Source organism: Gopherus evgoodei, chromosome 7 (genome assembly GCF_007399415.2).
Source record: "Gopherus evgoodei ecotype Sinaloan lineage chromosome 7, rGopEvg1_v1.p, whole genome shotgun sequence".
In the NCBI taxonomy this organism is placed as follows: domain Eukaryota; kingdom Metazoa; phylum Chordata; order Testudines; family Testudinidae; genus Gopherus; species Gopherus evgoodei.
The window spans coordinates 81,817,986-81,830,549 of NC_044328.1; the positions used below are offsets into that span (position 1 = coordinate 81,817,986).

Genomic DNA, 12,564 nt, shown 5'->3' on the forward strand with positions numbered 1-12,564 from the left:
TGGCGTCAACATGGATAGTTCTCTGAAGATGTCCATGCATTGTGCAGAGGCAGTCAAAAAAGCAAACAAGATGTTAGGAATCATTAAAAAGGGGATAGAGAATAAGACTGAGAAAATATTATTGCCTTTATATAAATCCATGGTACGCACACATCTCAAATACTGTGTACAGATGTGGTCTCCTCACCTCAAAAAAGATATTCTAGCACTAGAAAAGGTTCAGAAAAGGGCAACTAAAATGATTAGGGGTTTGGAGAGGGTCCCATACGAGGAAAGATTAAAGAGGCTAGGCCTCTTCAGCTTGGAAAAGAGGAGACTAAGGGGGGACATGATAGAGGTATATAAAATCATGAGTGATGTAGAGGAAGTGGATAAGGAAAAATTATTTACTTATTCCCGTAATACAAGAACTAGGGGTCACCAAATGAAATTAATAGGCAGCAGGTTTAAAATAAATAAAGGGAAGTTCTTCTTCACACAGTGCACAGTCAACTTGTGGAACTCCTTACCTGAGGAGGTTGTGAAGGCTGGGACTATAACAATGTTTAAAAGGGAACTGAACATATTCATGGTAGCTAAGTCCATAAATGGCTATTAGCCAGGAAGGGTAAAGAATGGTGTCCCTAGCCTCTGTTCATCACAGGATGGAGATGGATGGCAGGAGAGAGATCACTTGATCATTGCCTGTTAGCTTCACTCCCTCTGGGGCACCTAGCATTGGCCACTGTCAGTAGACAGATACTGGGCTAGATGGACCTTTGGTCTGACCTGGTACGGCCATTCTTATGTTCCTTAGGCACTACTATAAACAAACATGATTGATGATCACCCAAATTCCAGTTACAACTACAACTGTGGTGTCAGGGCCAACAAACTTGCAATTCTTGCTACATTAATCCTTGCAAACTAACTCTACCAAATCCATAAAGGATTTGCCCATTTGCTTCTCCAGTACCTGCAAGGGGATCACTCACATCTTAGGATATGTCTTCACTACTGGCTGGATTGGCAGGTAGCGACTGATCCAGCGGGGATCAGTTTATTGCATCTAGTCTAGACGTGATAAATCGATCCCCGAACGCTCTCCAGTTGACTCCTGTACACCAGCTGGGCGAGAGGTGCAGACAGAGTCGATAGGGGACCGTCAGTAGTCGACTCACCGTAGTGAAGACACCGCAGTAAGTAGATCAAAGTATGTCGACTTCAGCTACATTATTAACATAGCTGAAGTTGCGTAACTTAGATCGATCCCCCTCCTCCCCTCAGTGTAGACCAGGCCTTAGGACCTCAAGACCATCATGATGTAAATAAACGTCAACACCACTGTAGCAGGGTGCTGGTGCAAAGGCACCTAATTAGCCCCTGCTCAGCCAGCCCCAATCAGGGGAAATAGATTGGGGCTGGGGAGAAGTCCGGTACCTGGCCTTTAGAAGTGGCTGCACCTGCAGGCCTGAGGGTTCAAGGCCTATAAAGGCTGGCTGGCAGCCAGAAGGGAGATGGCCAGGGGACAGTCAGTCTCCATGCTGAGGGCAGACTCCATGTAGGAGAGGAGATTGTAAGGCCTGCAAGCTTTGTATATAGTATATCACTGGTGGTGGGAGAACAGGGTGTAAATAAAGCCACAGGTGCTGTAGAACTAGAAGCCTCTCTGAGCTTTATTGGGGCAGCCAGTGGACCCCAGGAAGAGGGGTGGGCAGAAGACTTGTTACAACCACATAATCCAAGCTTCAGCACTCAGATAGCCCCCAAGGCTAACCGTTCATGTGTTCAATACCACAAACTGCATCCACACATGGCACTTGAACAGCCTACGTAGCAATAATGTTGGGTGTAAGCATGTCGAGGTACCACATGCCTGTGATCTCAAGTGGGGTGGGGTGATTAGAAGCATTCACTGGGCTACAGGAGTCTAAAGAGCTGCTATGCTTAGCTTTGCCTCATTTTCCCCCCGATCAGTTGAAAACAATTGTGTAATTATAAGGGAAGAGCTCAATCAGCTGGAGATAAGCTTTGTTAATTTTATAAAGACTCCACAGATAGATTCCAAAGCCACTAGGGCTGTTCTATTTACAAATCTGTTTATGAACAACCCAGCTTGGTGGCTTTCACTTACTACCACAAAACAGATGGCACAAAACACCATGCTTTAGAGACATTGATTGAGATCCTGAGGTGGATGTAAGCAGACAGATGTGTCCCCCTCAGGCAAGCTCTATGTCTGAGCACAATTCAGAAGAGTCTTTCCTTGTGTCAGCACAACTGAAGGGGAGAGAGAATCAGGTAAGGCCCCTGAGTAGAACTAGGGGGATTGCTACAGAGGCTGTGACATCTGTATGGGTAAAACCTGCATGGTAAGTTCATATCATGTTAGCTCTAACATGTCCTGTCTTTCCATTACATACAGAGGCAGTGAGACCAGTTACAAAATTACCCTCTAAAAATAAGACAGCTCTTGAACTTTTGGGATCTACAAATAGTTTTATTGAAATTTAACAAAATTAGACAGATACACTCAAAGGCAGAGGAAGGAGGATCATAAATGTTGTACATGTTTGAATCGGAAGCTCCTATCCATTCGCTAGAGGAGCTGTAAGTGTAGCGTTGGTGGGTACAATTCTACACATCCACACTTGAAAGCACAAAGTCGCACAGAAAGAAGTTGTAAAAAATTTGAAAAGAAACCAAGTGGGTTTTTTTTGCTTGCTTCAACAATATAGTGGACAGAGATACTATTTACAATCACCTTCACATTTTAAATATCCCTTCAACAGTTCCCAAGGGTGGTCCTCATCCCATCTGTGTAGGCTCAAGGGGACCGGAGCTACTAGGAAATAGGGCTGGGGGAGAGAAAGGCTGGGATGCCAGACTCCATGCAGACTGACTGCACAGCTTCAACCCCAATGGCTAACCAGCCTAGAAAGAAGTGGGTCAGGAAGAGGGGTAGGAAGCCTGCTGACTTAGAAGTAGGGTGGAATGAGCCCTTCCTTGGGGAAAGGCTCTGAGTGGATTGCTCGGGGCGGGGGTGTGTGGAGAGAGGGAGTTTCCCCAACAGGCTGTCTCAGAGCAATTAAAGGACAGTGAAAGTGGGTATAGGTTATCCATGGTGCTTTGCTGAGCGAAGGGTGCTCTGGCCACCTCTCCCTATTCTGAAGCAAGGCGGCCAGTAAAAGAACATGAGAAGGCTCAGCTACTATGTTACGGCCAGACGTGAGAAACAGTCACTGTACTCTGCACACAGTGGTATGTCTGCACTGTAATTCAATACCACAGCTGGCCTGTGCCAGCTGACTCAGGCTCAAGGGCTCTTTAATTGTGGTGCAGACTTTCAGGCTCAGACCTTCAGTCCTCACAGGGTCCTTGAGCCTGGACCTGAAAGTCAACACTGTACTTAAACAGCCCCTTAGGCCGAGCCCTATGAGCCCAAGTCAGCTGGTGCAGGCCAGCCACAGGTTTTTAATTGCAGTGTAGACATACCTAGTGCCTTTCAGTCTTGGCTGGGCAACCCGAGAGTGTTACTCACTATGCAGTAAGTAACCCATTCCTGCTCCCAAGCCTAGCAAGGGTTTGCCAAGGTGAAGATGTGCTACACAAACCCCTGTGCAAAGGGGAGGGCCTGGCTTCCTCTGTGAAAGCCATTCAACAAGCTCTGCCAGATGCACTGTCTCCCGGCCTGCCCTGCTTGCTGCCATGAAACACACCATCTGCTTCCAGAGTCAAGCCCTTCATCCCTGCTGCTTGTGGTGTGCAGACAGTTTCTGTGAATCACAGAATGGGGAGCTCAGCCTGCTCAGGACTCTAATCCCCCTCCCTGCTCTCTCTCTTTTATACTAGTGGGAAGCATCTTGCCTTTCCCTCCACACAGTCTTCCCCAAAAGAGCTAGTTCACCATACAGCTCACTCATTTCTGATCAACTCTTGGCACGGAGCTTGTTTAACAATGGCCGGCTCCACCTGGCATAGCCCACGACACTGCCCTAGGGCAGTTTGGCATTCACAACACAGCTCTAACCCTGCTGCTCCAAACCTGCCCAGCACAAGGATAAGGAGCCTATCCCTGCATTTGCAAAGACAGGTACCACACCCCACACCAAAGCACATGGGAGGTGATGCCCTACCAACTTCTGCCCCAGGGGACATGTAGGGGGCATAAGATACTGACCAGCGGTTCTCATCTCTCTCTCCCCATGCACTCTCCTCCATACCAAACACCACCTCATTTCTTCAGTGCTAGGTTCCACCCACCACTCAGTACCTAACCAATACTGCTCTTCACTCAGGAGGAAGCCAGTGGCCTCCTGCAGTCTCTCGCCTCCATAAGAGAAGCCAGGAGGGCTCCCAGCCCAAGTTGTCTCCTGCACACACCCCACAAGCAGCAGCAAGGGGGTAGTTTTCACAGCTAAGTCTCTCCATATCAGAGCAGGGGTCCAGGGTTGAGTCAGCCTCACATAACTTGATCCCTTCCTTTGTTGGAGATGGCATCTTCCAGCCCAGCTCTGCCACCAGAGATGTGCCTCTTTCAAGGAGATCTGTGAGCCTTGGTCTGAGATGAACCCAAGTCACCTGCTAGAGAATGGCTGGTGCAAACAAGAGACTTTTTAATAGGATATTTTTTTAAGAGCGACTTTTCCATGTAGGTGGAAGAATACTGATCTAGAAGGAAATGCTCAGCGTCACAGTGTAAAAGTGCTCTCTGCTGCAGCTGTAACAAGCATTCTACCTGTGAAAACCAACTTCCATGGCAGCTGGGGAGGGGAAGGGGGGAGCAGAACCTTTGGTCCCTCAGTGCTGTGGTTTCACTCCAACCACTACAGAGAGCGATCAGGGAACAAGGCCGAGTCTGAGGTTATGGGGAGACAATGACACAGACCCAGCATTGCTATTGCTAACTACCAGACCCCTATCAGAATGGCATACAGCCCCTAGAACTGTTCTCAGGGGTGTGGAGAGGGATACATCCAATACAGACACATGGATACTGCTAGCAACGTTGCACGAGCAGCTTTAATTAAAAATCGAGGTAGCAAGTGTCTGAAGTGCTCAGAACGTAAATGACATGCTCTGGAAGGGGAAGTGAGATGTCTCTAATAAGCTGACCACTGTGGGAGCCACGTCTCGATCCAGTTTTAAAGCTTCACCAGGGTTCTTGGAGTAGACGACAATGGTAAGGATCCCTGACATCCTGCCTGTGCACAGCGACTGTGCCCATTCTCATTTAAGACGAAGACAAGAGATCATGAATTCTAGTGTCTGGGATGCGGTAGTCTCACCCCGGCTCAGCAGCAGCCAGCTACCCCTCAATCCTTCAAACGAGGAAGCAGGCATGAAGTGGCAGACGCACCAATGCACAGTTTCAGTGCTGCCACAACGAGTCTAGCTGGCAGAGGGGGGCCGCCCCAATAGCTACGTGTTTCTTTATCAAGTTGGGTGGGGATGAGAGAACCTTCCATTAAAGTGCATTGCATTCTCTCTTGACCCCACAGGGAAAAAGAGAGGAATGGGTGCAGTGGAAGAACCCACGCTTCATACCTCAGGGAGGTTTCCAAGACGGGGGTAGGGGTGGGGGCCTGATGCCAACTGCTTTAGAGGGTAAAAGCTATCTCTTCATTCCTGCCTTGGCTCTATCACAGCTACACACAGCCGGGGCATGCTGTCAGCACCGGGCCACAACCGATCAACACGTGAAAGTTACCCAGAATCACATTTCGAGAGCGACTGAGCCCCAAAATAAACCCTATGGCTAATACAAGAGGTCACATCTTGTACCCTGCACTTCAACACACCAGATTCAGGAAGGGGAAGAACGCCACTCAATAGGAGCGCAGCCTGCTCCCGCCAAGGCAGACGCATGCTAATGGATGGCAAGCTAAGCCCTGCTGTGCGGGTTAATATGGGCTGCCAGCCCAGTCACTCAGCTCTAAGCACTGCTGCTGCTTCCAGCAGTGTCCACTGATCTTGCTGCAAAGATAGGACTGTTTGCTCTGCAGAGCACCACCAGTGGCCAATGGATTTTCAGAGAGGTCTGAACAACAGCTGAGCCAGGGTATCTAGAGCCACTGGAAAGGATTCTGGGGACCAGACCAGCCATATCGCTAGAAGTACAAAATAACGCTGAGCAAAGGAAGGGGACGTATAAAAGAGAAGACTGAGGTCTGATGCAATGAAATCTGGTCTCCCACCTTCCCGAGAAGCACTACTCTGTTTCAGGGGGGTTCTCGAGATTAACTTAACCTCAGACCACCCCATTTACCCTTCATTCCCAGACCAACTTGGGGACTGTACTGCATAACCAACCTCTCACAAAAGGATAAACTATACCACTACCCTTTTATTCATCACCACTTCATAGGGCAGGAGCATTAGGGGTCTGCCCCTAGCCCCACAGAGGTGAATTAATTGACCGCAACTCTACCTGGGGCAGGTACCTGCGAAGCAGGGATTTTGTTCAGCAAGAGAGGCAGGATGGCTCTCCCTTTAAAACGTCAAACACGAGCATCACAGGCAGTTCAGTGATCCACCCAAACATCTGATGGCAGCCACAAGAAGGATTTCAGTCTTCTGACTCAGTCGATGGTATTGTTAAGCATGTTGCTAAACAAGTTCACATGTCTTATCTGACTTGTGAACAGATCCCTAGCCAATTCTATTCCAGGTAACTAGCCGATTCTGCACCACCCCATCTCTTTCTCATTCTCCAGGCAAGAGGAACTCCAAAGTCAAGAGTGTGTGCATCTGTGCTCGCAGTCCATTGTGGTTCAGGGACACAAGGCAGCCTTGTGTGGTTACATTAGGTGCAGTAAGGCTGGGCAGGTCGGGTGCACTGACGGCACACAGCAGCAGCTCACGCTCCCCCCCGCAGCTCAGACCTCGCAGATGATAACGGGGAAGTCCACGTGAATGCGAGGGTGCTCCAGTTTCACTATACCCTGAAAAGAGAGCAAGGAGGGTAGTGAGGCAGGGGAGACACTGGCCAGAGCAGAGTCCTAAGAAAAGGCCTGCAAACAAAGGACTCATGCTCTGCAAGTCACTGCAGATGGAGCCAGACAATAGAGCTTATGTCCCAGTCCAGTTCTTAATGGACAAGAGTCTATTAAACCTTCACAACTGAGCTGTTAGTTGACACTCTGAGCACCAGGCAGGCAAAACAGACTGGATGCGCTGCTAGAACTAGCCCCTAAAAGTAAGACAGGTGCTCAGATCTTACGATGCTGAGCATGACAGGTCTGAACAACAATGGCATGAGAGTGGGGGGAAGCAGCTCGGCCCATCACTGCCCATGTTCCACCTGATCCATGACTAGAAGGTCACCAGCTTCCAGGGCTGTTAGTCTGGCACCTTTAATTTAAGTGTCATTTAAAAGACTGGAAAAGAAAGGCCTCTAAGTGACCAAAAAGAAAAAAAAGATCAAAAAGACACTTGTGCACAAGCAAGTGTTCTGGCCAAGGAGTGATACTGGGAACGTAACAACCATCTGTATCAACTAAAGCAGAACTCTAAGACTTAGGCATTTAATGTGCTCTGGTGTGAATATTCTTCCACTACAAACACATCAGAAAGCAAAGTAGCTTCAGAGTCTACAGGCAAAAGATGTGTGTGCTAGTGGGATTTATGCTCTGGTTTCACAGAGGGATAAGAACTGGACTGAACCAGGGCAATCCCCACTAGACTTACGAGAGGCTGGGAATGTGGTCTAGTGTTTAGAATATGGAAGAGAAGTCATTTCACCCTTTGTGCTTACATTTCTCCACCTGCAGTATGGTGACAATGCTTCTTGGAATTGAACTAGTTCATTTGTGCTTGCAAGGCTTCTGGAGAGCCAGAACTATACGGCACTAGCGAAGGACAAAGGCCTAGTGCAAGGATGACAAAAAAACTGAGGAAAACAGTTTTATTACATTTAATAAAAGATCTGTATTTTCTGGAGAACTGCCACAGTTTTTGCAGGAGTGTAACATGAAAAAAAGCAACTGGGGGATGCCTTGACCTGTGGCCTCCCAATTAATAGGCCTTGCTTGGTTCATGACACTGTGGACTGGTTCTGTCACATGGCAGCTACTGCTAGGAAGTGGCAGCAGCTCATATGGGTGCCTGGGTATAGCATAAATGCAACAAATGTATTTTGCAAAATAAACAAGACCTTCATAACTACATACAAAAGCACTGGAACAGATGAGAATTCTCATGGCCCCTGCCAGCAGGGGCCATAGAAATCCGGGATTCATCCATACTCATTGTTATCTCAGTCCCATCAAAAAGCCACAGCTAGACAATTTATTTTTAGTGCTCATGAAAGGTGCCAGCCCAACAGTCCTGGAGAATGAGGTCCTCTGTCCATAAAACAAATACAGCATAGGTAGAAAATGCATCCTGTCGAGGTGCCTCACTCCACTGCCCAGATGGATCCCCTCAAGGAGTGAAAGGGGAGCTTGCTTCACACAGCCCATTCAGCCTCTCTCCTAAGAATGCCAACAATGGCTTCAATTAGTGGCAGCTGTGCAATATGGACAGCTGCCCACTAGAAGCTGGACTGAGACACCAGCCCCCCAAATTCATCTCATAGTAGCCACTGAACTGCTGTCAAATGGCAACAACACACCCATTTTCACTGACCTAGAGGCAGTACTTCTGTGTTGGCATGCAGTCTGCTCTACCCTAACATCTGCTTCAGCACTTCTGAATTTTAAGCCCCTGAAAACTAGTCAAATCATAACTAATACCTCACATTTAGAACCTCTGGGCCCCCAGTCCCTTCCTACATCTGATTCTCCCGCCCCATTTATTCTTTTGTCTGATTTTAGGACAGTTTGTTATATTGTTCCTTTTATGGTTCATAATAAAAAGATAACTCCAAGGACCTGAGCAGAAGGTTTAAAGATGAAGAGGTTTTATATCAATGCTGAGTGTTAATACTGTAAATCACAGAACAGGGAGTCAATGTTCATTTTTAAGGTCAGACTGTTGGCTTCAGAAAGCAGGGACTTCCTGACACAAGTGTATCATACTAAGTGGCTTCCCTGACCTCACTGTGCCAGTTCACTAAGTCACAGTTTTGATTTTGTTCCAGACTGGCGCCATCAAGTGGCTCTATGGGGTATACCAACGTCAGAGCTTCCCTGGCATTTGCTGTCTGGAAACTAGTGTTTAAAACTGTCAAGTTATTTCATAGTTTTTTCTCTCTCCCCTGTCAGTGAGAGGTAGGGGGGTTGAGCCAAGCACTTAATCACGCAGGATTTTCAGAACACCCCCATACATAGCTGCTCTCTACTCAATCTTATTTCTGCTTCAGAACAAGGAGGCCTGGCCACGAGGGTGGGGGTGGAATACTCACCCTTCCCTTCAGGAGCTTTGAGCAGAAAGAGAAATCTGGGCAAAAGGTTTCCATGTCCCATAGGCATATCTAGTCAGGATTGCACTCAGCTACCACTAGTCTTCTAGGGGATGAGACTTGGCACAAATCCTAGGTGCCCCATGGGTAAGAGATCACAAAGGAAACCCAGGCGACCTGCGTAACACGCTAATACATAACCAGTCAAGTCCCCACAAGGGTAGCTTTTGTTTCTGAGCATATTACCCAAAGTATCAGGTTCTTGTGGACAGACAGGCTGACGACTCATCAGCGAGGACAATGGACTGTGAAAAGGCTTGGCCTTCCTGAGGATGCTCCATACTGCCACTGACTCACAGACAAGGCAATACTACACAGTGTCAGGTAGTCTTGTCACTTGATACTAAACATTACCTGGGACCTCTTGCAACTTTCCACTGGAAGGGAAGAGGAGTCAAGTTTGTGAAACAAAGGATTCACACCTTATGTAAATCCAATTTAAGAGTGGGAAGGAAGGCAAACAGGACTCCTCTCCATGGCCTGGCTGCCCAAGAAGAAAGACTGCTAAAGCCACTTGAAGGGAAGGCAGGGGAGGAGTCCAGACTGAGACAGGGGTCCAGTCTGAAAAGAAATATAACTGGAACTCTGAACCTTTGCAACCTGCCTAAAATAACATTTAGGGTAAGAAATTACATTTTGTAACCTGTTTCTTATGTATATTGAGCCCAGCTTGCATATTTTGTTTTATTTGGTCAGTAATCTGCTTTGTTCTGTTACCTCTTATATTCACTTAAAATTCACCTTTTGTAGTTGTTTAACTTATTTCTTGTTTATAATATAACCCAGTTTATGTAATTTCTAACGTGGGGGCGGGGGGAACAGCGGCAAGAAGTTGTGCATATCTCCCTCCACATTAAGGGAGGGGGTGAATTTCATAAAATCTTTGGGTTTGTACTCCTTAAAGGGAATGGGCACCAGAGCGTGGGGGTAAGCTCTAAGGCTAAATCTTTCCAGAGCAGATCTCTGTCTCTCTGTGCAGCTGATGTGGCCCCATCTGTGGGCTTGATTGGAAGAAGCTTGTGAGCCTAGCCCATCAAGACCAGGTAAATGAACCCAGGCCGGCAGAACAGGCTGACTCAGTAGCACTCCAGCACATCAGGTGACACTTCAAAGGGCCAAAATCTCTCACAGTGGGTCATTTTTGTTTCTGAGCACATTACCTGAGGTATCAGGTTCTTGTGGATCCTTTTCAGTTTGGCGCGCTTTCTCCCATTCTTGGTGACAATTGTCTCCTCATAGAATTCATGGGCGAGATCCCCATCCTCATCATAATACATGGAGCTGCAAAGAAATAAGGAGAGGAGCACATAAGGGACGGGGAGGACTGGCTATCAATGATCCCTCCCCAAACTTTTTGGGAAGAGGCCATTAGTGGGCTGGCAGAGATCAGCGCTCTTGGACATTATACAATGGAGACGGCTGGGCACCACGGGACTGGGAAATGGGATATGGAGCCTGTCAGCAGCCAAGAGTCATTTCCATCTAATAGCTGTTCAGCAGCTGTGAAACAAGAAGTTGGCCTCAGTGCAGTACCTAGTAGAACAGAAATCCACATCATAAAGCCACTCAGACAACTGGTATTAAATACATACAGTACTTCAATAGAAGTGCCAGCAGCTGCTGTGTAGGCAGATCAGCCCACCCCGAGGTTGCACAGTGAGGCTCAGTGGAGAGGTAAGGGACTAATGGACCATGGAGATTGCAGTCCCTCCATCACAGGGGCCTGGCCAAACCAGGGGTGAGATGGGAGAAAGCAGAAGCTGGAACTACTGCTCCCATTCTTCATACAGAGATAAGGTTTGCTATCAACTCACACAGCGGGATGATTGGTTTTGTACAGAAGCAATTATAAGCAGTTAAATACAGACCAATGGAGCCATGGTAAATCAGCTCTGAATCCATGCACACGCTGGCAGATCTGTAGCACTCAAGGGTACACCAGAAGAGTTTCACTTTTGGACAAGCAAGCTCAATTGTTGCCAAGCTAGAAAGCTATTCAGCACAAAGGGTACAAGGCCATTTTAAACTACAAGAACAAGTCTTATCTTCACTGCTCAAACTTAACACCTAGTTTTAAGTTAAAAGAGAGCACACTTGCATCAGGCATGAAATAGGAACCACAAACTAAGCTCACTAAATGGGGACCCTGCAGTTCAAGAGCACTCTCTCCTATCCCAAGAGAGACTGCTGCAGTTAAAGGGAAAAATAAGTCACTAAATGACTTCAGGATTTCTTGTGGCAAGAGGGGAATTCAGTCTGATCGATTCAGTGTCTGGCTTATCTGCTAGCCATGGAGTTAATCAAGGCACACAGATGGTGGGGTTTGTGATGTAAACACCTCTTCACTAGGATCCAAAGTGAGATGGCCAGTTTATTTCACAGGAATCTACATCATCAGGTGATAACCAACTTGCGTCACTACTAATGGACCTATATCAGAACCTATGACCTGGTGGTAAAAGGCCCCAGAATCAACTCCGTTATCATCAACTTCCCCCTTGTCCCAGTTTATGATACGTTTGAACACCCTTCCCTTTCTCTGTGGGACTGAACCAATTTTACCATATAGCACTAAGACTGAGCATATGAACTAATGTAAACACCACAGCTCCAGGCACACATACATACTGAGTGTGCCAAGATTTGTACAGCTGACCCACATGTGCCTGAAGTCCTCCAATGACATAAACGACATCTCCCATGCTACACCATCCAATGCTACCCTACCCACGAAATGAACATAAGAGACAAAAGCAATATACTGGTACCTCTAAAGAAGCCACATATGGGATTACAGAGTAGCACAGCCTCCTTTCTAGACAAAAGCTACATATAAACAAAAAATAGATGCCCAACTGCAGATTTTGGATTGCTGTTGAATTGCCCTGTTTCCACACATTGCAAATCCCACACCCCCCAACTGGCTTGTGGGCACAAAGAGAGAAAAGCTACTGATTTACGCTAGACAAAAAAAAAAAGAGGGGTACTGAGACGGTGCCAATTCCCTGATAAACATTAGTTATTACACCTTCCTTTATATCCAAGGAAGAGTGGTAAAAATAAAGCTAACCATAGGCAACAGCTTGCCAGCTATGCCATTTGATTCAGATGCACCTGGCCACTCTCCTGTCAAGAGAGGAGGGACACTGGTATGCCAACAGCTAATTAGGAGGAAATGAACA

The 12,564-nt window shown here is 47.2% G+C and overlaps 1 protein-coding gene across 2 annotated transcripts in view; it reads right to left on the reverse strand.

Moving 5' to 3' along the window:
• TUSC2 (tumor suppressor 2, mitochondrial calcium regulator) overlaps window positions 1-12,564 on the reverse strand; it is a 48,046-nt gene that overhangs the window by 32,041 nt on the left and 3,441 nt on the right. Inside the window, exons 2-3 of one of the 2 annotated variants that reach the window (XM_030568505.1) lie at window positions 10,543-10,663; window positions 2,708-6,923 (exon numbers count right to left, since the gene is read on the reverse strand). In XM_030568505.1, the coding sequence (XP_030424365.1) occupies window positions 6,858-6,923; window positions 10,543-10,663 (187 nt within the window). In that variant the 3' untranslated portion in view covers window positions 2,708-6,857. Of the gene's footprint in view, window positions 1-2,707; window positions 6,924-10,542; window positions 10,664-12,564 lie in introns of those variants that run through there. The other variant, XM_030568506.1, reaches the window with a different exon arrangement.